The sequence below is a fragment of the Pezoporus occidentalis genome, unplaced genomic scaffold (assembly GCF_034315485.1).
Source record: "Pezoporus occidentalis ecotype Australia unplaced genomic scaffold, CSIRO_AGI_Poc_V1 ctg191, whole genome shotgun sequence".
In the NCBI taxonomy this organism is placed as follows: Eukaryota; Metazoa; Chordata; class Aves; order Psittaciformes; family Psittacidae; genus Pezoporus; species Pezoporus occidentalis.
In genome coordinates this window covers 361144-389013 of record NW_026913760.1, presented here as the reverse complement: position 1 = coordinate 389013, position 27870 = coordinate 361144, and the positions used below count along the sequence as shown (strand labels likewise).

Genomic DNA, 27870 nt, shown 5'->3' with positions numbered 1-27870 from the left:
CCGCAGCTCCCCCTGCGCTACCGGTGCCGATGCTCGAGCAGCGCCTCGAAGTCCGGGGAGCAAACGAGCTTGTGCTTGACGTGGCCCAGGACCATCATCTCCCCGGTGCGGCCGTCCCCGATGCCCACCGACACCAGCTCCTGGGCCCGGCGAGAACCACCCATGAGCAGCCCAACCCCATGGGAAACCCGTCAGGCACTGGGCGGGGGGGAAGCATCCCCCTGGAGCCCCCGCACCCTGGTGACAACAGCAGGGTCCTTCCCTGCTGCCCTCACCGGGATGGGCTGCAAAGGGCATCACCAGCATCACCCTGCCAGCTCCCCATGGGGCTCAGCCCCACACCTTGTACCTGCAGGAAGGAGCAGGGGGTGCCCATGGTCACGTCCAGGGTCACTTTGCCCAGCACCAGCTGCACCTTCCCTGACTTGCGGACCAGCAGCTTCCCCACTTGTCCCTCGGGGAGGTCGCTCAGGGTGCACGTGTTCTCTGCCTGCCTCAGCTCCTGCGGGGACACGGGACGGGGACCTCATCCCAGCCTCCCCTCTGCCACGTTAAAGCCGTTCCCCTCATCCCAAGCCCCTCTCCCGGTTTCCTGCAGCCCCTTCAGGCACTGGAGCTGCTCTGAGGCTCCCCTTCTCTTCCCCAGGCTGACCCAGCCCCGCTCTCCCAGCCTGGCTCCAGGGCAGAGCTGTTCCGTGGCCTCCTCTGGCCTCTCTCCACGAGCCCCAGGTCCCCCCCAGCGGTGCCCGCAGCCCCTACCTGGCTCTTGTCCTGCTTGCCCAGCAGCCCTGGTGCGTCCTCGCTGTGCAGGTCGGGGCGCGCGGGTTTGGTGTCGTGGCTGGGGGGCTGCCCCGGCAGCGTGTCCGGGAGCTGCAGGAACAGCAGCTCCTCCTCGGCCGAGAGCCGCAGGCGCTGCAGCAGCTCCGACACCGGCACATCCCGGGGGAAGCCGGGGGGGGCCCTGCTGGGCATGGGCTGGGGGGGGGCCTCATCGCACGGCTCCTCCTTCACTGCACAGGGAGAGGAGGGGTGGGTACAGGGAAAGGAAAGGGGGGCAGCCCTGCACCCCCCTCAGTCCATAGAGCCCTGCAACGGGTTGGGTTCAAGCTCCTCCAGCTCCAACCCCTGCCATGGGCAGGGACCTAACACTGGAGCAGGGCGCTCCAAGCCCCATCCAAGCTGGCCTTGAGCACTGCCAGGGATGGGGATGCAGCTCAGGCACTCACTGATGCCTCATGGGGAGCTCCCCGGAACCAACACCCCCGAGTCCCCCTTGGTGATTCCCAGTTCCCCCCAACTCACCCTTCACCGCCGATGGGTCCAGCTCCATCTTCTCCTCCTTGGGGCCGGGCACCCAGGGCTCAGCATCCTCCTGCTCGCCCGACTCCTCCTTGAAGAGCCAGCCCGAGTGGGCCAGGGGCAGCTGCACCGGCTTGTTCCGGATGTCGTTCTTCAGCCCTGGGTCATCCAGGAACTGCGGGCACGGCAGCAGGGATGCTCAGCGCTGTCCCACCGGCACCAAACCCCCCCACACCCCGGCCCCACTCACATCATCCTTCTGCAGCATCCGCAGGATCTGTTTCGTCTCCTCGTCCGTCTCCCTCTTCTCCTTCTTGATGTTGATGATGTGGGAAGGACCAAAGTCTGACATATCCACGGTCTTGTCCCAGGAGCCTGCTGGGGACCAGGAACCAGCGCCGGGGTGAGCCCGGAGCAGGGCAGGACCCCCCAGATGAAGAGGAGCAGCTCCCTTACCTTTCTTCTTCATCATTTCAGCAGGGCCCTGCTCGAAGATGGAGTGGGACTGGATGACCGCGGGCCGGCCCCGGCCCCGGCCGTGCCCATCGCGCTGCCGCTCCCGCTCCTTCTTCTCCTTCTTGACTGAGGTTTCCTCCCTGGGCCTGGGGAGCACGGGGGGGGGGGGTCAGCACCCCCACGTCCGCGGGGCCCTGCTCCATCCATCACCGCTGTGGATGAAGCCGCGGCACTTACTCCTCCTTGATCTTCCTGCTGATGATGTTGGGGGTGAAGGTTTTCTGCGGCGAGAGCAGGGCTCGGTCACTGCAGCGCCCGGGGCAGGGCAGAAACCACCCCGGCCCCGGGGCTGCGGGAGGCGGCGGCGGGGACCGGGCCGTGCCCCGCACCCAGCGCTCCCCGGCACCGCTCCGCATCCCCCCCATCGCGGTCCCCATCACCCGCAGGGACCCCAAGGGGCAGGTTTGGGGTTCCCCCTCCCTCCCCGGTTCTCACCTTCTTGACGCCGCCCAGGGTGAGGTCTCGGGAGCGGATGGAGGGCAGGCGGCCGGGGGAGATGGGGGGGGCCCCGGGCCGCCTCCCCAGCAGCCCCCGTGCCCCCGGCAGCCCCGGGCGCAGGCTGGCCCCGGAGCCCGCGTCGCCAGAGCCCCCCTCCGCCATCCTCGGCCTGCGGGGGGACAGATGGAGAGGGGCACCCCCAAACACAGCCCATCCCATAGCCCTCACACTGCCCCCCAACAGAGCCCATCCCATAGCCCTCACACTGCCCCCCCAAACAGAGCCCATCCCATAGCCCTCACACTGCCCCCCCCCCAAATAGAGCTCGTCCCATAGCCCTCACACTGCCCCCCCAAACAGAGCCCATCCCATAGCCCTCACACTGCCCCCCAACAGAGCCCATCCCATAGCCCTCACAGTGCCCCCCCAAACAGAGCCCATCCCATAGCCCTCACACTGCCCCCCAAACAGAGCCCATCCCATAGCCCTCACACTGCCCCCCCAAACAGAGCCAAATAGAGCTCGTCCCATAGCCCTCACACTGCCCCCCCAAAACACAGCCCGCTCCTATCCCTCACCCCATGGGGCTCAGCCCCCCCGATCCTCCCGCACCCCTTCCCCACGCTGCTCAGACCCCCAGAGCCCCCCCCAACCCCCCCATGGGGCTCACCCCCGATCAGGGCCCCCTCGCACCCCTCCCCATGGGGCTCACCCCCGATCAGGGCCCCCTCGAACCCCCCCATGGGGCTCACCCCCGATCAGGGCCCCCTCTCACCCCTCCCCATGGGGCTCACCCCCCCATGCCCCCGTACCCGCACCACGCCGCCCCTTACCCAGCCCGGGCAGCCACGGGCTCACGTCCGCACCGCGCATGCGCGCAGCGCGACAAGCGTGTCCATTGTGTCGCCGTCTCCGCCATCTTTATTAAGGGCAGCCATGTCCGTCAGTGATCCGCCATCTTTGTGCTGGGCACTATGCTACCCCGTGTGACAGTGGCGGCGCCATCTTTGTAGCGGGCAGAGCCCCGCCGTGGGGCGCTGTGCAACGGGGACGCGCACACAATGGGGGGCACTCACACAGTGGGGACGAGTTTGGGGTCACCTCGCTTCATTTGAATCCCATGGGGTGCCGGGCTGCAGACACCCCCTAACCCCCTGCCCCACACACGGGCACCCCACACACCCATGGACCAACGAGGTTTTTGGGGTGCTCCCCCCCAAGATAAACCCTGGTTCTGCAGCACAGGCGGCCCCTGCATCCCCCCCCCCCCATCAAACCCGGGGGCCGCAGGCCGGGGGGTGCCGGGGGGTTCCAACACCCCCATAGCCCCTGCACCCCCCATGGGTGCGTTGGGGTGTCCCGGCTGTGCCATGGGCTCAGCCCCCCCCTCCACCCCCAGCCTGCGCCCACAGCGCGGAGCCGCTGCCCCCATCCCTCGCTGACGCCGCTCGCAGCCATTGGCGAACGGGCTCGGTCCTGCCCCCCCCGCCGCTCACAGGCACCGGTTTCGCCTCTCTTTTGGGGTTCGCCCCCCCCCCCCCATCGGTCTCATTCCCTCTCCCTCCTCTGGAGGGTGCGCGCTGCTCCCGAGCTGCCGGGGAGGATCCCGGGCGCAGCAGCCGCAGGCAGCACCGCGGCACCGCCGGGTACCGCGGCCGCGCTCCCCCCGTGCCTGCCCTGCGCTGCCCCCCCAGCGGCACCGCACCGCGTCCCCGCAGCCCCCGGCACGGACAGGTACGGGCCGGCTCGGGAGCGCGATTCCCAGCGGGAACTGGAGGAGGGGCTGCCTGGGGGCCGCGGGGTGCGTGGATGAGGATGTGGGGTGCGTGGATGGGGATGCGGAGGCACGGGCACATCGCGGTGTGCCCGCAGAGAGCCCGCTTGGCCGCTGCCAGGCACCCAAATGGGGCATTGGGGTGGCACCGGTGTCCCCAGAGCGGTGACCTTCTGCTGGTGTGGGGTGACACCAGCTTGGGGGGGGTTGGTGGGTGCCGAGCACTGGGGGAGGCTGGGTGGGGGGGCTGTGGGTGGCTGGGAGCGTGGGGGGGCTGCGCCCGTGGGTGCTGAGCGGTGTTGGCACCAGCGATGGTGATGATGGTGGTGATGGTGGTGATGCCGTGCAGCGACGCGGGGGGGGCTGCGGACTGTTGGTTCTCCGGCTGTGGGTGCCCCTGGACACGGGTGTACATGGGGGGCAGCCCCATGGTGCCAGGCATCGATAGGTGCCCGCTGCAGCGTGGCACGGCTCCTGTGCTGGGGTGCGAAGCGGGGGGCACCCACCCCAGCAACCACCCCATAGCTCGGTGCCACCGCTGGCACCTGCTACACCCACAGACCCCCCACCCTTGGGTGAGACCCCCCCCCATGGCGTAGGGGGGGAAGCGCAGCGCCAGCCAAGGGGAAACTGAGGCAGGGAGCGCCCGCGGGCCGGGGCAGAGGCGGATCCAGGCTCTCCTCCCGCACCGCTCCCCGCTCCCATCCCTCCCTCCGCTCCCCTTGTTTTTCTTTCCCCACCCGGTGTTGAGCAAACCCCGAAACAGGCGCTGGCGTCGAGCCGGGGCCCCGCGGCACCCGGGCGGGCTCGTTCCCGGCTCCCCGCTGCCTATTCCTGGCTGCCGGCTGCCGTTTCCCTCCCCGGTGCCATCTGCTCTGCCGCGGGCCCCCGGCTGCGGGCGGGCGGCAGCTGCCGCCGTGGGCTGCGGTCGCCCCCGGTTGCGTTCGGCACCCCCAGAGCAACCCCCGCGTGTCCCGCAGGAGCCCCACACCTCCTCCGGCCATGGAGCTGCTTTCCACCCCCAAGAACATCGAGATCAACAACATCACCTGCGACTCCTTCCGCATCTCCTGGGCGATGGAGAAGGGGGACCTGGAGAGGGTCACCCACTACTTCATCGACCTCAACAAGAAGGAGAACAAGAACTCCAACAAGTTCAAGCACCGGGTGAGCCGGGGTGGGGGGGGGACGCGGGGGTCCCGTTTAGGGCGAGGAGATGGGGCTGGGGGGGGGAGCAGCGTTTGTGCTCACTCCAGTGCCGAATTGGGGTCAAATCCTCCCTTGGGACACAGTGGAGGAGACCGGGATGGGGACCGAGGTGCCACCAAGCCCCCAAGGCCCCGCGAAGCCGCTCACGCTCCCCCTCCGCATGGCTGCGAGTCACTCACTCGGGCCGGTTTTAGCAGCGCCGTTGCCAGGGTGATGCTATTTAATGTTTAACATTATTTTTTTCCTCCCTCCTCCCCGGTAATAAAGGGGGGGGGGAATGGGGGGGGATTATTCCTTTTTTTTCCCCTGTGTCTCCTGACTTCAGCATCCGCCGTTGCCACAGAAACAGCTCTGCACTGCGGTGATGCTCCCTGGCCTCTTGACACCACGAGATGATGCTGGGAGCAGGGGTCCCCAAGACACCCCCTTGGTTGGGAGAAGCTGAGTCCCCATCCCAGCAGCACTCGGGATTGGGAAGGGGTAGGGAGGGAAGAGGGGGGTGTGTGAGATGAAATCCTGACCCTCATCCCTTTGGCACAGGATGTCCCCACCAAGCTGGTGGCCAAGGCGGTGCCGCTGCCCATGACGGTGCGGGGACACTGGTTCCTGAGCCCCCGCACCGAGTACAGCGTGGCGGTGCAGACGGCCGTGAAGCAGAGCGATGGCGAGTACCTGGTGTCCGGCTGGAGCGAGACGGTGGAGTTCTGCACCGGGGGTGAGCGGAGGCGTTCCCGGGGCTGGGATCCAGGAGCCGGGAGCACGGGGGCGATGCCAGGAGCTTGCACAAGCCGGGGCCGGTTGGAGCGGCAGCTGATGAGTGGGAAGCAGGAGGTGTGGGGAATGGGAGCTGTGGGGTGGGATGGGATGGGATGGGATGGGAGGGGCTGGGCTGCCGAAGGAGGGGGGGGGGATTCACCCCGATGTCCCCAACCCCAGACTATGCCAAGGAGCATCTGGCCCAGCTGCAGGAGAAAGCGGAGCTGATCGCCGGGCGCATGCTGCGCTTCTCCGTCTTCTACCGCAACCAGCACAAGGAGTATTTCCAGCACGTCAGGTACCCCCGTTCCCAGCTGCTCCCCCCCCCCCCCCCGGGACACCCACTCCCCACCGGGGCTGCATCCCTGACCTCTGTGTGTGTCCCCCTGTGTGCCCCCCTGCTCCCCGCACGCAGGATGCACTGCGGGAACGTGATGAAGCCGTCGCTGAAGGACAACAGCGGCAGCCACGGCTCCCCCACCAGCGGGATGCTGCACGGCATCTTCTTCAGCTGCAACACCGAGTTCAACACCGGGCAGCCCCCCCAGGACTCGCCCTACGGCCGGTACCGCTTCCAGATCCCAGCCCAGCGCCTCTTCAACACCAACACCAACCTCTACTTCGCGGACTTCTACTGCATGTACACCGCCTACCACTACGTCGTGCTGGTCCTGGCGCCCAAAGGCTCCTCCGGGGATCTCTTCTGCAGGGAGCGCCTGCCCCAGCTGGACATTTCCTCCAACAAGTTCCTGACGTGCTGCGTGGAGGAGGGCGAGCTGGTGTACCGCCATGCCCAGGACAGCATCCTGGAGCTCATATACACCGAGCCGGTGGACCTCAGCCTCGGCGTGCTGGGGGAGATCAGCGGCCACCAGCTCATGAGCCTCTCCACCGCCAACGCCAAAAAGGACCCCAGCTGCAAGACGTGCAACATCAGCGTGGGGCGCTAAGGGGGGGCCTCGGGCAGGGCCGGCCGGGGGCACAGACCCATGGATGCTGCTGGGGGAAGGACGCGGATGGGCCTGCGGAACCCGGCCCGCGGCAGCAGGGAGCTGGTGGGATGCTCGCCCGGTGCTGAGGCAGAGCCTGGGCCGCTCAGTGGGAGGAAGCCTTCGTCTCCTGCACCGGCCGACCAGCACCATCCTCGCATCGTGAGCCCCGCGCTCTGCCCGCCTCTGTGCATCCTCTGCGGGACCCCCATCCCCTCCAGCATCCCTTTACCCCCCACCCCACGGGGTTCGTCGGAGAGGCTGGAAAACACCCCCCTTCCCAGTCCTGGACTGCGCCCTGGGATGGAGGAGTGCTGGGGCAGGGACCCCCGCTTTGGGGCACCGGTTTGGGGTGCGGGGCGGCACCGCCACGTCCCCCCCTTGGTGTCGTGCTGTGTTCACTCTCTGCTCTACCCGTCCCCATGGCAGCCGGAGGAGTCCGGGTGGGGGAGCAGAGCTGCCCCCCCCTCGCCCTGTGTCCCCCCCCCTCTTTCTGCAGCCCCCCGCATGAGCCGTCGGCAGCATGGCCCCCGCGGGCTCCCCTCTCTGTGTACCCCCTGCACGCTGTTCCGGTGGGACACAACCACCTCCCCGTCCCAAGCATCCCTGTGCTGTGCTGGCGCTGTATCAATAAACTGTGCGGTCACACCGGCCGTGTCCCGCGCCTCTGTCCCTGCTCCAGCCCCGGGGGTGCTCCGGAGGGGAGGGACAGGGTGGGGAGGGGGGACCGGGAGGTGCTGTGATAGCAATGGGCACCCTCCCGCTCTCACCAGCCACAAGAGCACGGTTTTGACACCGCATCACCCATCACTGCAAACCCTGCTGGATGAGAGGCCCCGGCGCCCATCACTTCCCATCCGGGCTGCGGGTGAGGAGCAGCCCCGTTCCCCCACCGCAGGCACCATCACATGAAGGACGAAGGAGGGGATGCGCGAGGGAGCGCGTGCTGCATCCCACCATCCATCTGCGGCAGGCGGCAGCGCACCCACCAGGGAGGGTGGCTTGCGATGGGGCTGGGGATGCGTTCCCAATGGGGAACCAAAGGTGTGGGGTGAGCACCTACCCGCAGAGCTGCCCGAAGGCGGCCGGGGGGAGCACCCAGCACCCACAGAGGGACTCGCTCTGGCTGTGGCTCCAGCTCATCACTGCGGATTGCAATGAACTGATTGCCTTTGGGGAGCCCCGACGTGCGGCTCTGCTGCGGGGAGGGAGGGATGCTCTGCCCTCCCTGGTCCAGCCCTGGTTTGGATGCTTCCCCCTGGAGCGGGGGAAGCAAAAAGACCGGGGCTGCCCCCTCCAAGTACAAGGGTATTTATTTCGTCGGTACAAGAGGGAGACAGCACCTTGTGTGTGTTGGGCTCTTCCCGGTTACTGGTTTGTACATTCAGAGCTGCGGCCGGCTCGGCCGGGGTGAGGAAGGGCGACGGGGCCCTCGTGTGCCCTGCACAGTGCCAGGGGCACGGCTGCTGGCCCAGGGACCCCCCCTCTGCCCTTGTGCCCAGGGGTGCCCGAGCCCCGGGGCTCTGTGCGAGCGTGTCTTGAGTGCTGAGGTTGGCTGTGTGCGCCTCGGGCAGTCTGTGCGGGGTGCGCGCCCGCTGCCTTCCTCCTGCCTCCTCCGTCCTCCTCCTCCCTGCCCGCGGCGCGGGCCGGGACCCCCCCGGGCCCTCATTTCCTTGTGTGCAGCGTGTCCTGGAACTTGGTGCTGGTGTAGCGAAGGTGGAAACCCTTCTTGTTGATGGTGTCGTCCGAGTGGAAGCGGATCATCACCGAATCTCCGGCTGAGTACACCTCCTCCGGGGGCTGCCGGGACGAGGGACAGGGGTCCTCAGCACCGTGAGCATCCCGGGGGTGCACAACTGCCTGCACCCCCATCTACAACCCCAGAGTCCCCCCCAGGGATGCTCTGGCTGGTCTGGCTCAGCTTACAGCAGTTTGGGTCTTTCATAGAATCATAGGATCAACCAAGTTGGGAAAGCCCTTTAAGCTCACCCAGTCCAACCCTTACTCCAGCACTGCCAAGGCCACCACTGACCCATGGCACTGGGGGCCTTGGCTACACGGTGTGCCAACACTTCCAGGCATGAACCCTTCCTAATACCCTGACCTTTCCCAATATCCACCGCTCCTCCAATCACTGCACTGAGCAGGGATCACCTATATCAGCTTGCACTGAACCACATCCAGCCTGGCCTGGGGATGCCTCCATCCCTTCCTTTTGCCCTCCCCATCCCTCCCCCTCGCCCCATCCTCACCCCGGACCCGCAGAAGCGCCCGAGGCGAGGCGCTGTCCCGTCATAGCCATCAAAGAGCTCCATGTAGTCATAGCCACAGTCGGCCTCCTCCTCGATCTCGAAGGTCTGGAAGATGAGCTCCACGCCGTAGCCCTCCTCGGCCATGATCACCCACTCGCAGTCCGAGCCCCCGGGGTAGTTGTTGTCCCCAAACTGTGCGTGCGAGTACAGGTCCTTGGTCTTCACCTCAGCGCGGACCTGGCCGCCGCACACTGCGGGACGAGACAGCAGCGAGGGGATGCTGAGGCGGGCCCACAGCCTCCTCCTGCCCCATAACCAGGCTCCGTGCCGGTACCTGTGGCGTGGGTGGCCTCAAAGCCCTTCTTTTGCACGGAGTTATCAGAGACGAACTTGAGGAACATCTTGTTGCCCGAGGAGACGAGGGGCTCGGGCTCTTTGGCCCCACAAAAGCGGCCAAGCGCCGGGGCTTTGGCGTCTTTGCCATCGTATATCTCCAAGTGGTCGTAGGCACATTCCTGCTGCGCCTCCACGTCCAGCTCCGAGAAGGTCTGTGGAAGTGACAGAGCCACCAGCACTCGGTGGGGCTCAGCGGGGGGACCCCCCCATTACCACCCATCCCCTGGTACCCACAGAGCCCTACCAGCTTGACGCGGTGCCCCGGCGTGGTGCTGATGGCCCAGGTACACTCCTTCTTGCTGGGGTATTTGTCAGGCCAGTTGGGGCTGGTGATGGTCCCCGTGGTGGACGTCACCTTATGGTCACAGCCGGCTGCGGGGACAAGGGGGCTCAGGGGTGCAGGGGTTGGGGCTGTGGGGAGTTTGGGGCTCAGACCCACCTTCCTTGCAGTCGTGCTTGTTGTCGTGCAGCACGAAGCCGCTGCGGCACTGGCACTCGTAGCTGCCGAAGGAGTTGAGGCACTCGTGCTGGCAGCCCCCGTTGTTCTTGGAGCACTCGTCCTTGTCTGCCGAGAGAGCAGAGCGGCCGCGGCTGAGCTGGGCGAGGTGGGAGAGCATCCCGGCTCCGGCGTCCATGCCCACATCCCAGTGCCCAGCCCTGCGCCGCTGCCGCCGGCGAGAGAGCAGCCAAGCAAGCGCCTGCACCAGCAACAAGCAGCTCCTCCGTCCCTCGGCCAAGCTGGGAGCAGCCCCCGCGGGTGCTGGGATGGGTCCTCCTCTCCCTGGGCTCACACCCCTGGCTACAACCATTACCTGCTTTACGGGGTGGACGGGGAAGGCAGAAAAACACACTGACAACAAAGATGCACAAGAAAGACCAGGACGCGGGAGTCCCTCTTTACTCATCGACAGGGAAATGTCACAGACACGGTAAAAACCAGGGGCAAAACTCCAAACCAGGGTCGGGGGGTCCGCGACCAGCCCCACGGCGGTGCTTAAACCAGGCAGAACACGTAAAAACAAGGACAAAAGCATCCGAAACGAGGCCAACGACCAGTTCTGTCAAGCGAAGGGGCCGCGGGGCGGCCCGGCCCCGGCGTGCTCCCGCACGGCATTCCTGAGAAAGGTGGGAGAGGAGGAGGCGGCTCAGGACGGGCCCCGCGGCCGCTTCTGCAGGCGGACCTTGAGGCCGGGCGGGCGCGACTTCGGGGGCTGGAGCTGCTGCTTCTTCTCTGCAAAGAGAGGAGGAGGAGAAACGGGAGCGATGGGGGCGCGGGCGCGGGGGGCAGCGGGGCATGCGGGGGGCAGCGGGGCAAGCGAGGCAGAGCAGGGCACCCACACCAGCGGCGCACGGGGAGGAGGTGAGGCTGAAGCGGGCTCTGCGGTGGCAGTGGAGGGGTCGGGGCCCCAGGCTGCCTGTACCCACCTACCAGCACCCGCCACCACCTGAGGTCCCTATCACCGGTGTCACGGGGGTGCCCCCCCCCCGGCCCGGAGCCCGCTCTGGGGCAGGATGCGCCGCAGCCCATCGCCTCTCCTCGCTCCCTGTCCCCGCGGGGGTTTGGGATGGGGGGAAGCCAGCAGCAAGCAGGCAGCCACCCCGCCAGCATCCCTCTGCCCGCTCGCAGCGATGCCGCAGGGGAGCAGCATCCCCCCGGGAGCCAGCGCCCGCAGCCCCGCGGGGCAGCCCCAAGCCCCGCGGCCACCTCTCAAGCAGAGGCTATAACCTGACGTCTTCCTAGGTCTGAGAGAGGAAGCGAGGCGGAAAGGCTCGTTTGGGAATGGGAAAGGGCTTCGGATGGGCCGGGAGCGGCTCCGAGCGGCTCCGGCCCGGCATCACCCGCCGCCGGCAGGACGGAGGGAGCCTGGGCGGGCGAGACAAGAGCGGAGAGTTGCCGGAGGAAGGGACCCGCCACCGGCTCTGTCTGCGCCCTGCTTTACCCTGCCCCTGCCGCCACCGCTCCCGGGCGCTCCCCGGCATCACAGCGGCATCCGGCGGCTCCCCCGGGCTGCGCCCACCACCCTGCAGCTCCCGCCGGCACCCATGGCTCCGCTACGGACCCCCCCCGCCCCGCAGAGCCGGGGGGACGTACCTGGGAGCTGGCACCGAAGGGTCCTTAAGTGGGAGCCGGCCGGGCCGGCCGCTGCCTCCGGCGAGGAGGAGGAAGAGGAAGGGGCCGCGTCTTCACCGGGGCAAAGCGGGGCTCGGGGAGGAGCACGGGGACCCTCCGCCGCTAAAAAGGGGCCTCACGGGAGATGCTTTGCCCAGGGTCGGATGGGAGCGACCCCAGGGAGGGGAGCGCAGGAAGGACCCTGCTGTGGCTGAGTCCTCCAGCGAGGTCCTGCTGCCGAGACCTGAGTGAGGGCAGGGACGGGTGAGGTTTGGGTGTCCAGGACGGAGCAGCCCCATGAGGCGGCCGCACACCCCGGCCGGAGGCAGAGGAGGTGAAGGGGAAGGGGGGGCACTCACCCGGCTGCCCCCGGTGCCGCCGCCGCCGAGGTCTGGCTTTGCCGAGGAGCCGCTCGCTGGGTTCCATCGCGAGGGGAAGCGGCAGGAGCTGCCCCGGCGCAGGAGCTGCGCTCGCACCACGGCAGCGCCAGGGGCCGGGCTGGCGTCCAGGCACCGCCGTCCATCGGGGGGGAGCCTCTCTTCCATGAGGGTCCCGCGGCAGCCCCCGGCCCAGGGGCCAGCCCCGGGTGATGCTCGGCTGCAGCCGGTGCGTGTTTGGCTCCGTGTCCCCATCCCCACCCGCCCGAGGCATGAAGGTGCCATCAAATGGCTTTAAACTGACAGAGAGGGGAGACTGAGATGAGCTCTGAGGAAGAAGCTCTTCCCTGTGAGGGTGCTGAGGCGCTGGCACAGGGTGCCCAGAGAAGCTGTGGCTGCCCCATCCCTGGCAGTGCTCAAGGCCAGGTTGGACACAGGGGCTTGGAGCAAGCTGCTCCAGTGGAAGCTGCTCCCCCCTGCCATTGGAACCGGGTGAGCTTTAAGCTCCCTTCCAAACCCTTCCAGGATTCCATGATCTCCTGGCAGGGTGGCCCGGGAGAGGAGGTCAGACCACAGGACACACAGGGATAAGCAGGTAATGGTTTTGGGGAGGAGGGACCGCTCCAGAGACCTGAGGCATGGCCGGATGCTGACACCCCCGGCACCGGCCCCCCTGCCCGGGAAGCACGGGAAGCCCGTGGCCATGCAGCATAGCGGGATGCAGCAGCGCAGCAGAGCGGGGACATCCCCCCTCCCCATGGCAACACCACCCCAGGGGTGCAGTGCCCGGCCCATGGCAAGGAACCTGCTCCCCACACCAGCACCAGCCCCTCCAGGGCTGAGCACATCCCTGTGCACCCCCCAGCTATTTGGGGAGCCCCCCAGCACCTGCAATAGCATCTGATTGCTCCCTAAAAGAGGGGATCCCCTCGAGGGACAGCAGCGCTGGGCTGGGGGGGCTCGGATCCGGGGTCACTCCCCCCCATCGGGCTGGGACCGGGGGCTGCACCCCCGGCAGGGGCAGGGGCAGGCGTTAGCGGTGGTTTCGGGGTGCGGGGGGGGGGGTGTGTGGACACGCTCGGTGTGGGGAGGCCCGGTCCGGGCCCGGGCAGCTCTACCTGAGAAGAAATGGGCTTTGAAGCCCTTCTTGGAGACGGTGTTGTCGGACTTGAACTCGATCCTCATGTTGTTGTACTGCGAGGTGATGACATCCGGCTTCTCGGCCCCGCAGAACTTGCCGTGCAGCTTGGAGTCGGCGGTCAGCCCGCTGCGCACCTCCACGAAGTCGTACTTACAGACCTGGGGGTGCGAAGGACAATGGGGACACACACACACGGGGCTGGTGGCACCCAGCATCGGGGGGGGCGCTTGGGGGGCGAGGGGGCTGCTCCGCATTGACTCACATCATTGCCCTCCGTCTCGAAGAAGTCGAACTGCAGGGAGATGCGGTACTGAGTGGGGGCCACCAGCTGCCAGATGCAGTTCTTGTTGGGGGGGTACTCCTTGGGCCAGCCCGGGCTGGTGATGGAGCCGTTGAGCTTGGTGAGGAAACCTCCGCAGGCGGCTGCAGGAGGGAGCAGCGCCCATCACATCCCTGTGCCCGCGGGGGGCAGGCAGGGGGGAGGGAGGGGGGCACTCACCCTCGCAGCGGCGCTTGTCGGAGGCCAGCTCGTAGCCGGGGTCGCAGGCGCACTTGTAGCTGCCCAGGGTGTTGACGCAGCGCTGCTCGCAGCCGCCGTTGTTGGGGCGCGAGCACTCGTCCACCTCTAGGGCAGGCAGGGGGTGAGCGGGCAGTGGGGCCGCCGCAGCCCCACGGAGCCCCCAGAGCATCACCGACCTTTGAAGAAGTTGACGGCGAACCCGGCCTTGTTGATGGAGCCGTCGGAGACGAACTTCATCCAGAGCCGGTTGGAGGTGCTCTTGATGTCGTCGGGTTTGTCGTAGCCGCAGTAGCGCCCGATGAGGCTGCTGGACTCGCTGCTGCCGTCGCGGATCTCCAGGTAGTCGTAGGCACAGCTGTCGTGGCGCTCGATCTGGGGGGGTCTCGTCCTCAGTGTCCCCAAATCCCGCCTCTCCTTTCCTCATCCCCACACATTCACCAGCCACGGGGAAACTGAGGCACGGAGGCAGCAACAGCGCTGCTGCGGCCCCATGGGGTGCACCAGGACAGAGGGATGCTGCCAGGGAGATGTCCTGTTCCTACCGCAGGGAATGGGGTCCAGCACAGCGGGGGGGGGGAATGTTCTCACCCACCTCGAAGGACTGGAAGGTCAATCCCACATGGAAGCCCTCGGAGACGGTGATCTTCCAGACGCACACCTTGCTGGGCCGGTAGTCATCGGGGTAGTTGGGGGACTGGATGTGCCCATTGTCCTTCTTCACATCCCCACCGCAGATGGCTGGGGGGGGAGACACAGCTGCCTGAGCTCCCCCCTGCCCCACCACCAGCCCCATATTCCCTCCCTGCCCTTCCCTACCTTCATAGACAGCAAAGAAGCCTTTGCCCACCCAGTTGCTGCTGCTCCGAAACTCAACCCAGAGGCGGCTGTCGGTGGAGATGATGGGTTCGGGCAGCTTGTTCCCGCAGAACCTGCCTGGGGAGGAAGTCGTGCTGGGCTCCCGACAGCCGGGCGCCCTCCTCTTCCTCACCTCTATGTCCCAGTCCCTCCCCTGTGCCCCTGCAGCATCCTAAAAGAGCTGCTTCTCACCCCGCTCCCCTTGGGCTGTTTGTGGTTGTTTCAGTTTGGGGGCAGCTGGGTCCATGGGCAATAGGGCCGGGATGGAGATGTGCCACCAGCTGGTGGGGTGGGAGCCCCATTCACCCCAAGAACCCTTCCATGGCCGTCCTCCCCCCGGGCTCTGGCACATCAGGAGCAGGGATGGAGCGGAGCTGAGCCCCTGGCGCTGCCCGCGCCGGGGAGGGAGGGCAGGAGCAGGAGCAGGAGCAGGAGCAGGAGCCGGCCGGGCTGAGGGCTCCCGGTTGGTTACCTCGCAGCGTGGCCTTTCTCCAGAACCCGTCTCTCACCTCCACGTAGTCGTACCAGCACAGCCGGCTTCGGTACAGATCCAGGGTGGTGAAGTTCAGGATGATCTGGGGATGAAGAGCAGGGGAGGAGGAAGAGCCGGGTCCCCGGGGGTCTGCGCCTGCCGGTCCCCATTGCCGCCGCAGCAGCCGGGCACCGGCAGTGCTGGCTCAGGAGCACCCCGGGACAAGGGGGGAGGAGGAGGGAAGGAGGATGAGGAGGGGTGGGAGCCTTCGGTGCTGCGCCGGCGCTGGTACCTTCTCTCCAGGGGTGACAGAGATCCTCCAGACGCAGTGCATGTGGGCAGAGTACCCGTTGGGGAACTCGGGGGAGGAGAAGTTGCCTTGGCTGTCTTGGAGCGTCTCCCCGCAGGCTGCATGGGGGGAAAAGCGGAGTCAGACCCCCGAGACACCCTGCCTTGGGAATGGCCCCGTTCCCGAGCCTCCTTCACCCCCTGAGCACCCAAATCCCCATCTCCAAGGAGAGCTCTGCAGGGAGCACCCCCAAGAAGCCCCAGACCTCAGCGAGGGGATGCTCCCAGCCCCTTCTCCGGGCAGGGATCCACAGCCGCGCCTGGACCCGGCCCAGCGCTGCCATCTGGAAGCCACATGGGGCCGCGGCATCGACGCGGGGCCCCCCCCAGCTCCTGCTCGGGGCGGGGGCACCAGGAGATGAAAGGTGAAGCGCTGGGAACGCAGCCGAGCCCGGGGCTCGCTGCCTCCTTCCCTCCCTGCTGCACGGTGGGAGCAAAGGGCAGGGGAAGCTGGGCTGCAGAGGGGGGTCTGTGGGGAATCATCTCTTTTTTGGGGGTTTCCTCCACGTCCTTTCTAAACAAATCACTTCTGCTCGCTCCCATAGCCCCACAGCCCCTGCACACAGCACGGCCGCTGCTGGGGCCCCTCACAGCCCTGTCCCTCCTCCAGGCTGCCAAGGAGTTGCTGGAATGAAGCAGGAGCCAAACTCCTGCAGATGTGGTTGGTCCAATCCCAGCCTCGTGCTGGGCCCCGCAGCCCCCGTGGCAAGGCCACGCTCATGGGATATGGCCCTCAGCACCATTCCAGGTGCCAGCATGTGTGCTTTTGGTGCTGAGCATCCCTCAGTCTGCACCAGCCCCGGGGAGGACCACAGTCCATGGTGGGATCGTGTTGTCCCCATCCCGCTGGTAACAGCCCAGCCCCTCATCCAAACCCCTCCTGCTGCTGGGATGGGTGGGAGGATGCTCTTGGGGGACGGTCTCCAAGGGATGCTTTGGTCTCGGAGGATGCTGTGCTGCAGAGGAGGCTCTCTGGGGGATGCTCTTTGGGGGGATGCTCTGTTCCCAGAGGAGAGGGCAGCTGAGGAAGTCTTTGCTCACACGGGCAGAGCCGTGAGGCTCCTCGAGGTCTCCTGCTCACAAACACCATGGACGGAGGCACAACTGTGGTGTGTGTGTGTGTGTGGTCCTTGCAGGGGCTCCGAAGGCAAGGAGGACCCCGAAGAGCACTTTGCCACTGGCAGGAGGGACCCCCGCTGGGGCGATGCTTCCCTTTGCCAGGTCTCGGGTGAAAGCAGGACAGGACGCAGGACCCCGGCCGCTCCTGGCGGCACCCGCAGCCGGCGGCACTCACCCGGGCAGCGGTAGAGCTTGCGGGCCTGCGCGATGTCCCCCTTGCTGAGCCGCGTGCGCTGGCCGATGGCCGGGCGGACCCCGTTCACGTCGTACTTGGGCAGGATGGTGTCGAGGAAGATGCCCCTGTGGGGGGAGCAGCAGAGGCTGAGCAGAGCCTGCGGAGCTCCAGGTCTGTGCCTGCGATTGCTGCCAGCGGGGAAGGATGCTAAAAACAGCCTGGTAATGAGAGCCTGAGGGACGTGAGTCAGCGGGGACAGGGACGTGTCCCCAGCGCATCCCCTGCCTTAGGGAAGGATGCAGAGAGGGGCTCTTCATCAGGTATGGCAGTGACAGGACAAGGGGGAATGGTTCAAACTGAAACGGGAAGTTCAGGTTGGATCTCAAGGGGAAGGGCCATATAAGCCCTACATAAGGTGTCCCCCGGGCTGGGAAACCTCGTGGGGATGAGCCACGTACCTGGAGAAGGTGTTCCTGGCGTAGTGCATGATGCTGTCAAAATCGTAGGTCTCACCCAGAGACTCCACTTCCTCTGGTTCCATCTTCAGGAAGTTGTACTCCTGCCCTGCGGAGCCAGGAGGGATGGGGCTGCCCTCAGGGGGACCCAGCACCGGCAGCATCCCATGGCAGGGAGGAAGAGGAGCAGGAGCAAGAGGAGCAGGAGGAAGCGGAGCAAGAGGAAGAGGGCTGCAGCCGGGCCCTACCTGGCTGGATGTTCTCCCTGATGATGGAGACGTGGTCGTCCCGGTCGGGCCGCGTGTGCTCGTGCCAGAAGCCGATGACGTGGCCCAGCTCATGCACCACGATGCCGAACTTGTCGCAATTCTTGCCGATGGAGATGGCCTGAGGTCCCCCCCCGCGGCGGCCCACATAGGAACAGCACCTGGGGGGGGGGATTGGAGGCACCGGGTCAGCCCTTTGGGGCCAGACGAGGTGTGGGCATTCCGGTGCTTCATAGAACCCTGGAATGGTTTGGGTTGGAAGGGAGCTTAAAGCTCCTCCAGCTCCAAGCCCTGCCACAGGCAGGGACCCCTTCCACTGGAGCAGCTTGCTCCGAGCCCCTGTGTCCAACCTGGCCTTGAGCACTGCCAGGGATGGGGATGATGTGAGTCAGGGTTTGAGCATCAGCCCCTCTGGTCCTGGGGTGCTGCTCCCATGGGTGCACATCCTGCGTCACAAGAACTTGGCTGGTCTGTGCCTGTGCTGGGGCATGGATCATCCCCTGCTGTTGTCATGCATTCCCCATTCCAGGGGAAGCCTCCTCCTAACCACCATCTGCTTGGCTGGGGCTGTGTCCTGACGCGTGAAGATGCTCAGCTCTTCCAAACCCCTGTTTCCTTTGGCATCAACCCTGCTGCAAGCCCAGGCTGGTGCTGAGCCACCAACCTCAGCCCCTGGCCCACAGCAACTCGGTGGCTCCGAGACCTCCCTGCTCCCAACCACCTGCAGGGACCCAGGGATAGGTCCTCCAAGACCCAAAACTGAGCAGGTCTGGGCCAGATGTGGGGATAGGTTTAAATTGAAATAGGGGAAGTTCAGGTTGGATCTAAGGCAGAAGCTCTTCCCTGTGAAGGTGCTGAGGCCCAGGCACAGGGTGCCCAGAGAAGCTGTGGCTGCCCCATCCCTGGCAGTGTTCAGGGCCAGGTTGGACACAGGGGCTTGGAGCAAGCTGCTCTAGTGGAAGGGGTCCCTGCCCGTGGCAGGGGTTGGAGCTGGAGGAGCTTTAAGGTCCCTTCAACACAAACCAGGCTGGGGTCTGATGATTCCAGTGCCATCACCAGGGCATCCGGAGTGACCCGAGGCTGCTGGTGCTCTCCACCACGTACCCGCAGGGCCTGTAGGTGAAGACGATGTAGCTGTCCTCGTCGTTGCGCTCCAGGAAGGTGACGCACGTGTGCTTCTCCCAGTGCCGCATCGCCTGCCGGAAGATGGCTCTCTGGCTGCCTGCGGGGCGGCGGGGCCGTGAGCGCGGGGCGACCCCGGACGGGGAGGGACGGGGCTGGACGGGGCCCGCGCTCACCGCTGAAGTTGCCGCTGATCACGTAGGGGATGACCCCGTCCGGCCACACTCGCTCCGGCCGGGATGTGGCGGCGCGGCGGCCCCGAGCCCGCGCCCGGCCCCGGCGCTGGCGGGCGCTGGTGGCGTTGGTGGCTGCGGGGAGCAGTGAGGGGGGGGTCAGCGGGGGCAGCACCCATTGAGGGGGGGTGCGGGGGGGGCAGCGGGTACCTGTGCTGTTGGTGTGGGTGATGGAGCGGCGCGCCAGGTCCACCACGCGCTCCACGTGGAAGAGCCGCAGGTCCTCCTCGTCCAGCGCGATGTCCCCCAGGAAGGCAGCTTGGGAGGGGGGTGGAAATGGGGTTTGAGCCCCCCAAGACTACGCTGGGGGACCCCAAACCCCACCAGGGCTGAGCTCCCTGCGCCTGGCCCCTCCCCAGCACATGAAGAGGAAGGTAAAGCCCTTCCTCCTCCTCCAGGCAGGGGCCTGGCTCCCCCGCTCCCGGCCCGCCACCGTGTCGGCTCTGCAGCGGCTGGAGCCAGCCCCAAGCTCACATCTGGTTCTCATAAGCCCCGGTCCATCACTTTTTCGGGTTTCTGTTATTATTCGTGTTACAAAACTGCGCTTTTTTTTGTTTCTCCTTTAGAAAACGCTGGGCTCGGGACCCCCCTTCTTGCCCCTCGTCCCTGTGTGAGCTCCGACAGCCCCGGGATGCTCCAACCATCTCCAAGGCATCTGCTCCACCAAAGCGGAGCCATATGGCTCAGGAAGCTCCCGCTGTGCCCAGTGCCTGCAGGAACGGGGCTGGCCGAGGGGTGTCCGTCTGTCTGTCTGTCCACCGGGGCCAGCACCATTCCCATGGGGCTGGGGGTGCGGGGATGCTGCAGCATTGCAGGGCTGGAGGACACAGCCCTGCTCCTCCTCTTCCTCCTCCTCTTCCTCCTGCTCTCGCCATGAGTCAACGCTCCAGGACGCGGCTCCCGGCTCCGGCACGGGGCCAGCGCGGAGCCCTTGGGAGCCCGGCTCTGGCTGAGGTCAGCGCCGGCACAGGGGCTCCGCACGCGGCCACAGTGGGGTGGAGATGGGTTCCTCACCCAGCGTGCGGGTTCCCGGGGTGCCCGCGTGGTCCCGGGCATCCCAACCCCTCGCCGGGATTGGGGGATAGGCAGGGAAGGGGGGGACTGGGGTGGCTGGAGCAGCTCAGGGGCTGCGGGAGAGCGGTGCCAAGTTGGCGCTCAGAGCAATTAGCAAGTGGATCCCAAAAGAGCCACTAATTACGACAGCAAGAGGGACAATTGGGATAACCACGACGGGTCCAAGACAACCGGCACGAGGCGAGAAGAGCAGCGAGAGGTCAGCCCAGCTTGACCAGACGCTGTGTCTTTGTATGGCACCCAGCCCAAGCTGTGCTCTGGTGGTGGCATGAAGCACTTTGGGGTGAAAAAGCCATGGTTTGGGGTGAGAAAGCCATCTTCCGGAATGAAACAGTCAGCTTTAGGGTTGGAAGGCCACATTTTGGGGAGAAAAAGACACATTTTTCAGTGAAAAAGAAAGCCAACTTTAGGGGTGAAAAAGCCACTTTTCTGGGGTCAAAAAAACACTTTTTGAGCTGAAAACACCAGGCATTGGGTCTGTCCCCAGCCGGGCATCCCAGCAGAGGAAGCTCCGGGGTGGGGAGCAGACCTGCCGCAGAGCCAAGGGAAGAGCAAACAAGCCGGGGCCGGCACCTCCCCTGGCACAAGGCGCCGCTGGCACGGCCGGGCTGCAATTTGTGGGCAGAGCAGAGGCAGGAGCCGGCCCCGGCCTCCCCGCACCCTCCCCGGGCCGGGAGAGACGTGTCCGAACGGGCAGCGAGGGGGAGGCCGGGGCCGCGGAGCAGGACGAGCGTCCCGTGCCAAGAGCTGCATGGAAAGACAAGGGAAAGTTAAGCTCTTACAGCGCGGCAGAGCCAAGTGATATAGAAACCATATGTGAGGGATTTGGGATACGTGAGAGAGCCGGGCAGGCAGAGCGGGGACGTGGGGCTGCTTTCCCAAGCGGTGCAAAGCAGCTCAGCTCCCCCCAGGGCCCTCATCCCACCGGGAAAGGTGGTCGGGTGCTGCCGGAGGGGGCACTGGAGCAGTGAGGGGTGTCCCTGGAAGGACACGTTGGGAATAAGCCCAAACTGTTGGATTGGAAAACTCCAGCGTCGGTTTGGGCTCTGGTTGTGTCTTCCTGCTTGCTCCCAGTGCACCCGCTGACACGTGGGGCGGTTTGGGGGGTTCTCTGCTCACCCAAGTGGGGAGGATGCGGTGCCAGGGGGCAAGATGCAGTGCCAACAGAGGATGCGGTGCCAGCAGTGCACCAGCTTCAAGTGCAGGCACTACAATGGCTCTACCCTCATCCCCATCAGCCGGAAAAGAATGGGGATGGGAGCATCCGGGTTCTGTCCATACACATCCCTCCCGGCCCCCAGAACACAACCAGCTGCTCGGGACCTGCTGACACGGCTCCCACCGAGCTCCTCCTCACCCTGAAGCCAGGAGATAACTCAGCTCTCGCTGTGGTTTGCGCTCTCTGCTGTCTGTCGGTTCTTGGAACACTGACGTAACCCCCGGGGCTGAGGCATCAGACAAACAAGGGCTTCCATCCAACTCCTGCAGCACCCCTGTCCCCATCTCCCTGCATCTCCTGCCTGCACACGGCACCTGCCTCTTCAGCATCCCCTTGTCCCCATTGCCACTGCGCAGCAGGGATGCAGGAGCCGCTCAGCATCTTTGGTACCCCTGGGCTAGACAAGCAGCGGAGGGGGGTACCCATGGGCCTGACCTCTCTGGCATCACTGGAAGTTTGGGATGAGCCTGACCTCGGGCTCCACCAAGGTTGGGAACCGTGTTGCAAGGAAACAGAGTAACCCGTGGGAAGGGGCCAGGGCGCGAACGCGATGTTCTGGTGAGCAGGGAAAGCAAACAGAGCCTCGGGAAGCCTTGGCAGGGGAGGGCGGCAGATAAACAGGACAGGATCTGTTCCAGGTCAGTCTGGGGCAAACGAGCCTCCATGTGCAGTGCGGATGGGGATGACCCTCATCCCTTGCATCCCCTCTGCTTGGGAGCAAAGGCTCAGCCCAGCCTTCCCTCTGGATGGGAATGATCCCCATCCCTCACATCCCCTCTGCCTGGGAGCTAAGCCTTCCAGCCTTCCCTTGCTGGTTTAGCAGCTCCATCCCAGCCACAGTGGATCCCCATGGGATGCAGAGCCCTGGGCCTTGAGCATCCCTCCCGGGCGCAGCAGGGAGCAGAGAGGAGGGTACAGGGAGGGAAGGGATGGCGGTGGGGTGGCGGTGGGGTGGCAGGAGCAGCTCCATAGGCGCATCCTGCTCTCGGCTGTGTCGTAAAGCCCCGGAGTGGCCGGAGCAGCATCCCAGTGGCTGGGCAGAGCCGTTAACTATGTGAGGAATGCTCCTGGCGCCGCCCCATGCGCCAGCCCAGCTGCGAGCACCGGGGCCACGGCGGGAGGAATGGGATGGGGGTCCACCCCCCGGCCTCGGGGGCTGCCCTGCATAGAGAGCCGTGGGGTGGGTGCAAAGGAGGAGGGATGCGGAGCATCCCACAGGGTGTCGGGGCTGAGGGGTGCCAGCTCTACCCATGCACCCACAGAGAGCCCCCGGGACAGGGCAGAGGTGAGCTGGACCCTCTCCTGTCCCCCCCGGTGATGCAGCCCCCCTCCCGGTGCCCCTCACCAGCAGCCTGAGCAGGGAGCAGCCAGCCTTGTAAACGCCAGAGTGAGTATTTGCTTTCCCAAAGCACCTTCCAAGCAGCACAGAGGCACAAAGCAAGAATTCAAAGCTCAGCAGCCAGGCTGGGAGCCAGGCCAGGTCACAGCCCCCCTGCACCAGTGGGGAAACTGAGGCACGGGGGGACGGCGCAGGCCAGCACCAAGGGGAACCCACCAAAGAGAGCGTCCCTCTCCCCCTGTGCTGGCACAGGGTGCCCAGAGAAGCTGTGGCTGCCCCATTCCTGGCAGTGCTCAAGGCCAGGTTGGACACAGGGGGCTTGGAGCAAGCTGCTCCAGTGGAAGGGGTCCCTGCCCGTGGCAGGGGTTGGAGCTGGGGGAGCTTTAAGGTCCCTTCCAAACCATTCCAGGATTCCACGAAATGAGCCTCTAATAAACCCACCCCGTGGCAGCAAGCAGCTGATGCGGGGCCGGGGGCAGGCCGGGAGGTTTCATCCCTCCAGGGGAGGATTTTCCTTCTGCTCCTCTTCCGTGGAGGGGAAAACCTCCTCCAGGGCTCGAGTGGAGGATGCCAAGGCTGAGGCATGGCAGAGCCGCGGGCAGGAGCAGGTGGGGAATGGGCTGGCGCTGCCTCCCCTCTCCAGAGCCGGGTCACCAGAACAGAGCCCGGGGCCAGCGGCACTGAAAGGGAGAGCTGCTGGGAAGGAAAATATTTGCCAATGGCTCTGCCAAGGGGCCGGGGGGGGGGGGGTGTTGTTGTGTTCCCTGCAAGGACAGAGCCAGAGCGGACACTGAGGGATGGGGAAGTGCCCCAGCGCCAGGGCACAGTAACAGGGGGGCCACCAGAACGTGTCCTCAGCCCTTGGTCCCAGCCTTTGAGGGCTCGCAGGCCTCTGTGCGTCTGCCCCAGTGCTCTGGCTGCAACCACATCCCCCCTCCCAGTGCTTCCATAGCTCAGTCCTATCCCCACCGGCGCTCCCCAGGCCCTGTTAACTCCTTCCAAAGCTTCCCGGCCTCCTGCAGCTCATGGACACGTGGACGGAGGGGTTTTGCCATGCCAACACCCCCCGGGGAGACGAGAGAGCCGTGACCGACAGCCCTTGGCCAAGCGGGATGCCCTGGGCCGCTTTCCTCTCCCCACCACAGTGCTGGAGACCTCCAGGAAGCCTCAGCAAAGCCGCAGGGACCAGGAGGCCGCGATCTCACCCAAAGAATCGCTGCCTGTTGCGCAGCCGAGGGGCGATATCGAGGGAAAGGCGCCCATGAGCCCCCCTCCTGCTTCTCCCTGCATCCCTCCCGGATGCTTTGTTCTCGCAGGTCCGGCCCGGCTCCCCGAGGCCGCCCCATCCCGCCGGCCATGTGTTTCCCAGCCCCATCCCGACGGCGGATAAAGCCTCAGGAAGCGGCGTCTCCCCCCTCGCCGGCGTGAATCAGCAGCCGCAGAGGTTCCCAGGAGCCGGGAAGGGAGGGAAAAGCGGGAGGGAGAGTGACCCCCCCCCCCCCTTCCCAGCCCCGGCCTCGCCATCGCCCCCCGGAGCGCGCCCAGCGCCGAACGGGTGATTACACAAAGATAAAGCAGATCCCGGGATCCGGCGCGGATTCCCAGGTCTCTGCCCCATCCCGGAGCGCGGCTCCCGGAGTTTTCACCCCGCGTGAATAAGTGACCTACAACGGCTGGAAAATATTCCTGGGCAGGCTGACAAGTGTGATGCAGCCGGTAGCCCCCGCTTGCCTCCGCCTGGAAAGTGTAACCTAGGTGAAATCCAGGCGGATGCAGCCAGGGCGCTCCAAGCACGGCCGGGAAGCTCATATAACCGGGAATGGGGGCTCCAGCCCCAGCCACGGCTGGGATGGTTTTGCCATCAAGGATGCTGAGCCCCGCATGGGTACCGTGGGCAAAGCAGGTGCCCCCTGAGCCCATGTCCCCCCTTCCACGGGTGACAGCACGTCCACGGCAGAAGCATGCGAGCCCCCCTTTTGAGACACCCCCAAACGTGGCTGTGGAGCGAGGTCAGATTCATCCCTCTCTGGCTCAGCAACCCCCCTGGATCCCTTGGGATGAGCCAAGAGCAAGCCCTGGGGACGGATGTGTTTGACCAGCGCTGGCTCAGGCTCTGCAAACACAGTGAGCCCCCCAAGAGTTGCTCCCCCCAGCACGCTGTGAACAGTGGGAGCGATGCCGCCTGCCTTTCCCGACCGGAGACACGACCAGGATCCAACCTGGCATCCGCTGTGCTCACCGCTGGGCACCGAGACCTGGATATCCTGCTGACCGGGTGAAGGGAAACCAGGGCCACTGCCGATTCCTCCCTCCCCGCCCGCCCGCCCGGGGTTGCTCCAAGGGCCGGATCTCCCAGCGGTCCCATTTTGGCATCCTTGGAAGAGAGGCGGCGGCACGGGTGCCGCGGTGGGAATGGCATCGGCTGCGGGCAGCCGTCCTGCCTGGCCTCAGGATACCTCTGGCACGAGCTGTGCCGAGGAGACAGAATTCCTTTCCTGGTGCTTCCCTCCCTATATCCCGGTGCTTCCCTTCTCTGTATCCACGGTGGTGGCAGGGCCTCGGTGCTCGGCGCTTCCCTAATCCCAGGGATGGGAGTTGCTGCCCCAAACACAATCCAGCCCCAGCGTGGGTCAGGGGCTGCCCTGGGGGTGTGCGGCTGCTCCTGCTGGATCTCACCATCCCACCCTTTGGAGCCGAGCAGGGACAATCCCAGGCTCTCGCAGTGCGTGGCAAGGCCTGACCCCCCCGCACCCCCCGGGAAGGGCTGCTGTAATTAAATTACTCACATCAGGACCGAGCAAAGGACGGGGGGGGATGAGAAGCCTCTGCGGCCCCGGGGGGGTGATGAAGGGGTTTTGGGGTGCTTGGGAGCGGGGTGAAGGGGGGCCCCCTTCGGCTGGGGTCGGCAGCGCCGTGTCCCGGCCGCGCCAGGGGAGGGAGCGCAGCGGCGCTGCGGGGCTGCGCCCGGGCGGTTTTGCAAGCTCGGCTGTTTCAGCCCGGCAGGGCAGGAAGGGAAAGGATTTTGGGCCAGAAAAAGCCCTCGTGGAGACAAAGTTCCACCAAGAGGCGCCTTCCCCAGCGCAGACAAAGCCATTGCAGAGAAACGTGATCCTGCGGCCGGACCCGAGCCCCTGCTCTGTGCCTCAGTTTCCCCCCCTCAAAGAGTCCTTCCGTCCTCTTTATCTCGCTTTGGGACACAGGGATAAAACCCCTGCGGCGCCCGGCCTGCTCCCAGCCCTGCTCCAGTCTAAGGGGAGCAGCTCAGCACCCCCCAGGCCCAGCACAGAGGAACCCTGGGCTGTGGTAAAGCCCCCCCCGGGCTGAGCCTGGCCCTGGATGGACGAGGTTTCCCTGGGCTGGGGGAGAAGGAGAAAGGGGAAAGGGTACGGAGCATGGGATGGGGTGCAATGGGGTATGATGGGTGAGATGGGGTGCAGTGGAGTGGAATGGAATGCAATGGGTCCAGATGTGGGGTACAGTGGAGTGGGACAGGGTGGGATGTGATGGGGTGCAATGGGTCCAGACTTGGGGTGCGATGGGGTGGGATGGGGGGGTATCGGGTGTAATGGGGTGCAGTGGGGTGCAGTGGGGTGCGGTGGTTCCAGTCCTGGGGTGGGATGGGGGCTCCCCACCACCTTTGACAGCTGCCGGCGCCGCCAGCGCTGGGGAGGGGGAGCAAGCGGGGCTCCGTCCGCCCCCCCGTGCCGCTGCTCCCCCTAAGTACAACCGGATGCAGCCGAACCCCCCCAGACGGGCAGCGGGGCCAGCCCCGGGCTCGGGAGCGGACTCGGCCGTGCGGAGCCCCGGGGCGCGGGACGCTCACAACTCACACCAGCACCAGCACCCCCCCCCCGCGCTCCCCTTTGTCTGCCCCGGCCGCCCCCCGCCGCGCATCCCCCCGGCCCTACCGGCTTTGCAGGGGTCCTTGTAGTCCAGGGGCTCCGCGTCCTCCTCCTCCTCCTGCTCCAGCACGTAGGAATAGTCCGGGAAGTGCATGGCCCGGGCCAGGAGCAGGCACAGGAGCAGCCCGCAGCTCCGCAGCCCGGCCATGGCTCCGCGGGAGCGGGCGGGCAGCGCCGGCGCCGGCGGCTTTTGGGGCGTTTTGGGGCTTTTCCTTTTTTCCCCCTCCCTCCCCCTCCGCTCCTTTTTTATTTTTTTCTCTCCCGCTCCCTCTTTCCTTTTTTTTTTTTTTTTTCCTCGTTTTTTCCTGTAGGGAAATGGGATCCGCTGGGGGCGGGGTCAGGAGCCGGGCTCGGCCCCTGCAGCCCCGGGCGCAGGGCTGGGAGCGGGGCCAGCGCCGGGGGGGGTCGGCGGGGCCGAGCTGCTGCCGCGGACACGGCCCGGGGCTCCCGGACCCCGTCCTCAAGCCCCCGGTCCCGGTTGGGTTCCCCCCCATCCGGTCCCGCAGTTCCCAGTCCCGGTTCTGTCCCCCCCCGCTCCCGTCCTGTACCCCCAGGACCGATTCCGCCCCCTCCGGTCTCTTCCCGTGTCCCCCGGCACTGATCCTGCACCCCCACCTCATCCCATGTCCCTCCCCCTCGGTCCTGCCCCCCCCCCCCCCCCCCGGTCCCCTCCTGTATCCCCTGATCCCGATCCTGCCCCCCCCCATCTCATCCGCTATTCCCTTGTCTGGAACCTGCCCCCCCATGTCCCCCAGCCTTTATCCTGCAACTCCAGGTCCAGCACCCCATGACCCCCAGCCCTGTGCCCCACAACCCCCAGTCCTTCACCCCTTCCCACATCCCTGTATCCCAATCTTGCACCTCACATTCCCATTCCACATCCGCATTCCTGCATTCCCCACATTCTCCAGACCTGTACCCCCACATCTCCTGGTCCTGGACCCCCGATCCCACATCCTCCCAAGCCTTGCCGGAGAAGGAGAAGGATGCAGCATCCCCAACCCACACACCCTTCCCAAGCAGGGGTGAGCCCCAGGCCCTGGAACAGGCACTCAGAATCACCCTGTACCCCAAAAACCTCCAGTGAAGCATCACAAGAGCCTGGATGCCCCCATCCCTGGGATCCCATGGCAGTGTTTGGCCGGTGCCCTCCCTCCAGGACCCCAAAGGCAGCCCCATGTGGGTCACAGGCCCCCCAGGAGCGGGCAGAGGGTGTCTGGATGCCGGAGCACGAGAGGAGCATCCCGCAGCCCCGGCCGAGGGCTGTGGGTGACATCTGCCGTCGGAGCTCTGCCACTTCACCGGGGCCCGTCCCGTCAGGTCCCCATGGACCCCCCCAGCTCTGCAGGGGGCACCATGGGGTGGGTGGGAGCCGTGGCGCGGCGGTGACGGGCACATGGCAGGATGAGGCCATGGTGCTGCCATTGGGGCCCTCCAACAGCTCCGGGGGGGTCTGTGCCCCCCATGATGAGCCTGTGCCCAGCGGTGGGAAATGGGATCCACCGGATAAAGCC

At 66.2% G+C, this 27870-nt stretch overlaps 3 protein-coding genes across 12 annotated transcripts; 1 reads left to right on the top strand and 2 right to left on the bottom strand.

Moving 5' to 3' along the window:
• POLR3D (RNA polymerase III subunit D) lies at positions 1–26793 on the bottom strand. 3 transcript variants are annotated; one of them, XM_062616953.1, is made up of 9 exons: positions 26790–26793; positions 2251–2422; positions 1993–2036; positions 1756–1901; positions 1550–1677; positions 1303–1474; positions 760–1010; positions 350–502; positions 1–140 (listed from the first exon to the last, which is right to left on the bottom strand). In XM_062616953.1, the coding sequence occupies exons 2-9, from the start codon at positions 2413–2415 to the stop codon at positions 18–20; spliced, it is 1182 nt and encodes a 393-aa protein (XP_062472937.1). In that variant the 5' UTR covers positions 2416–2422; positions 26790–26793; the 3' UTR covers positions 1–17. The 3 variants fall into 3 exon arrangements, with proteins under 3 accessions (XP_062472937.1, XP_062472935.1, XP_062472936.1); XM_062616951.1 differs by lacking the exon at positions 26790–26793 and adding an exon at positions 3087–3180; XM_062616952.1 differs by lacking the exon at positions 26790–26793 and adding an exon at positions 3087–3180 and having other exon boundaries at positions 1550–1674.
• On the top strand, positions 3790–7638 carry PHYHIP (phytanoyl-CoA 2-hydroxylase interacting protein). Its single transcript, XM_062616954.1, has 5 exons — positions 3790–3987; positions 5008–5194; positions 5777–5951; positions 6173–6290; positions 6408–7638. The coding sequence occupies exons 2-5, from the start codon at positions 5030–5032 to the stop codon at positions 6940–6942; spliced, it is 993 nt and encodes a 330-aa protein (XP_062472938.1). The 5' UTR covers positions 3790–3987; positions 5008–5029; the 3' UTR covers positions 6943–7638.
• BMP1 (bone morphogenetic protein 1) lies at positions 8277–26603 on the bottom strand. 8 transcript variants are annotated; one of them, XM_062616949.1, is made up of 20 exons: positions 26363–26596; positions 18973–19080; positions 18766–18897; positions 18572–18689; positions 17450–17628; positions 17205–17310; positions 16747–16871; positions 15397–15512; positions 15105–15207; positions 14594–14710; positions 14370–14515; positions 13954–14149; positions 13757–13882; positions 13520–13680; positions 13235–13415; positions 10069–10194; positions 9874–10001; positions 9568–9781; positions 9234–9484; positions 8277–8781 (listed from the first exon to the last, which is right to left on the bottom strand). In XM_062616949.1, the coding sequence occupies exons 1-20, from the start codon at positions 26502–26504 to the stop codon at positions 8647–8649; spliced, it is 2910 nt and encodes a 969-aa protein (XP_062472933.1). In that variant the 5' UTR covers positions 26505–26596; the 3' UTR covers positions 8277–8646. The 8 variants fall into 8 exon arrangements, 3 of the variants coding, with proteins under 3 accessions (XP_062472933.1, XP_062472932.1, XP_062472934.1); XM_062616948.1 differs by having other exon boundaries at positions 18766–19080; positions 26363–26597; XR_009964432.1 differs by lacking the exons at positions 8277–8781; positions 9234–9484; positions 9568–9781; positions 9874–10001; positions 10069–10194 and adding exons at positions 10493–10860; positions 11356–11493; positions 11722–11983; positions 12099–12415 and having other exon boundaries at positions 18766–19080; positions 26363–26598.
• Positions 26794–27870: the final 1077 nt, after the last annotated feature.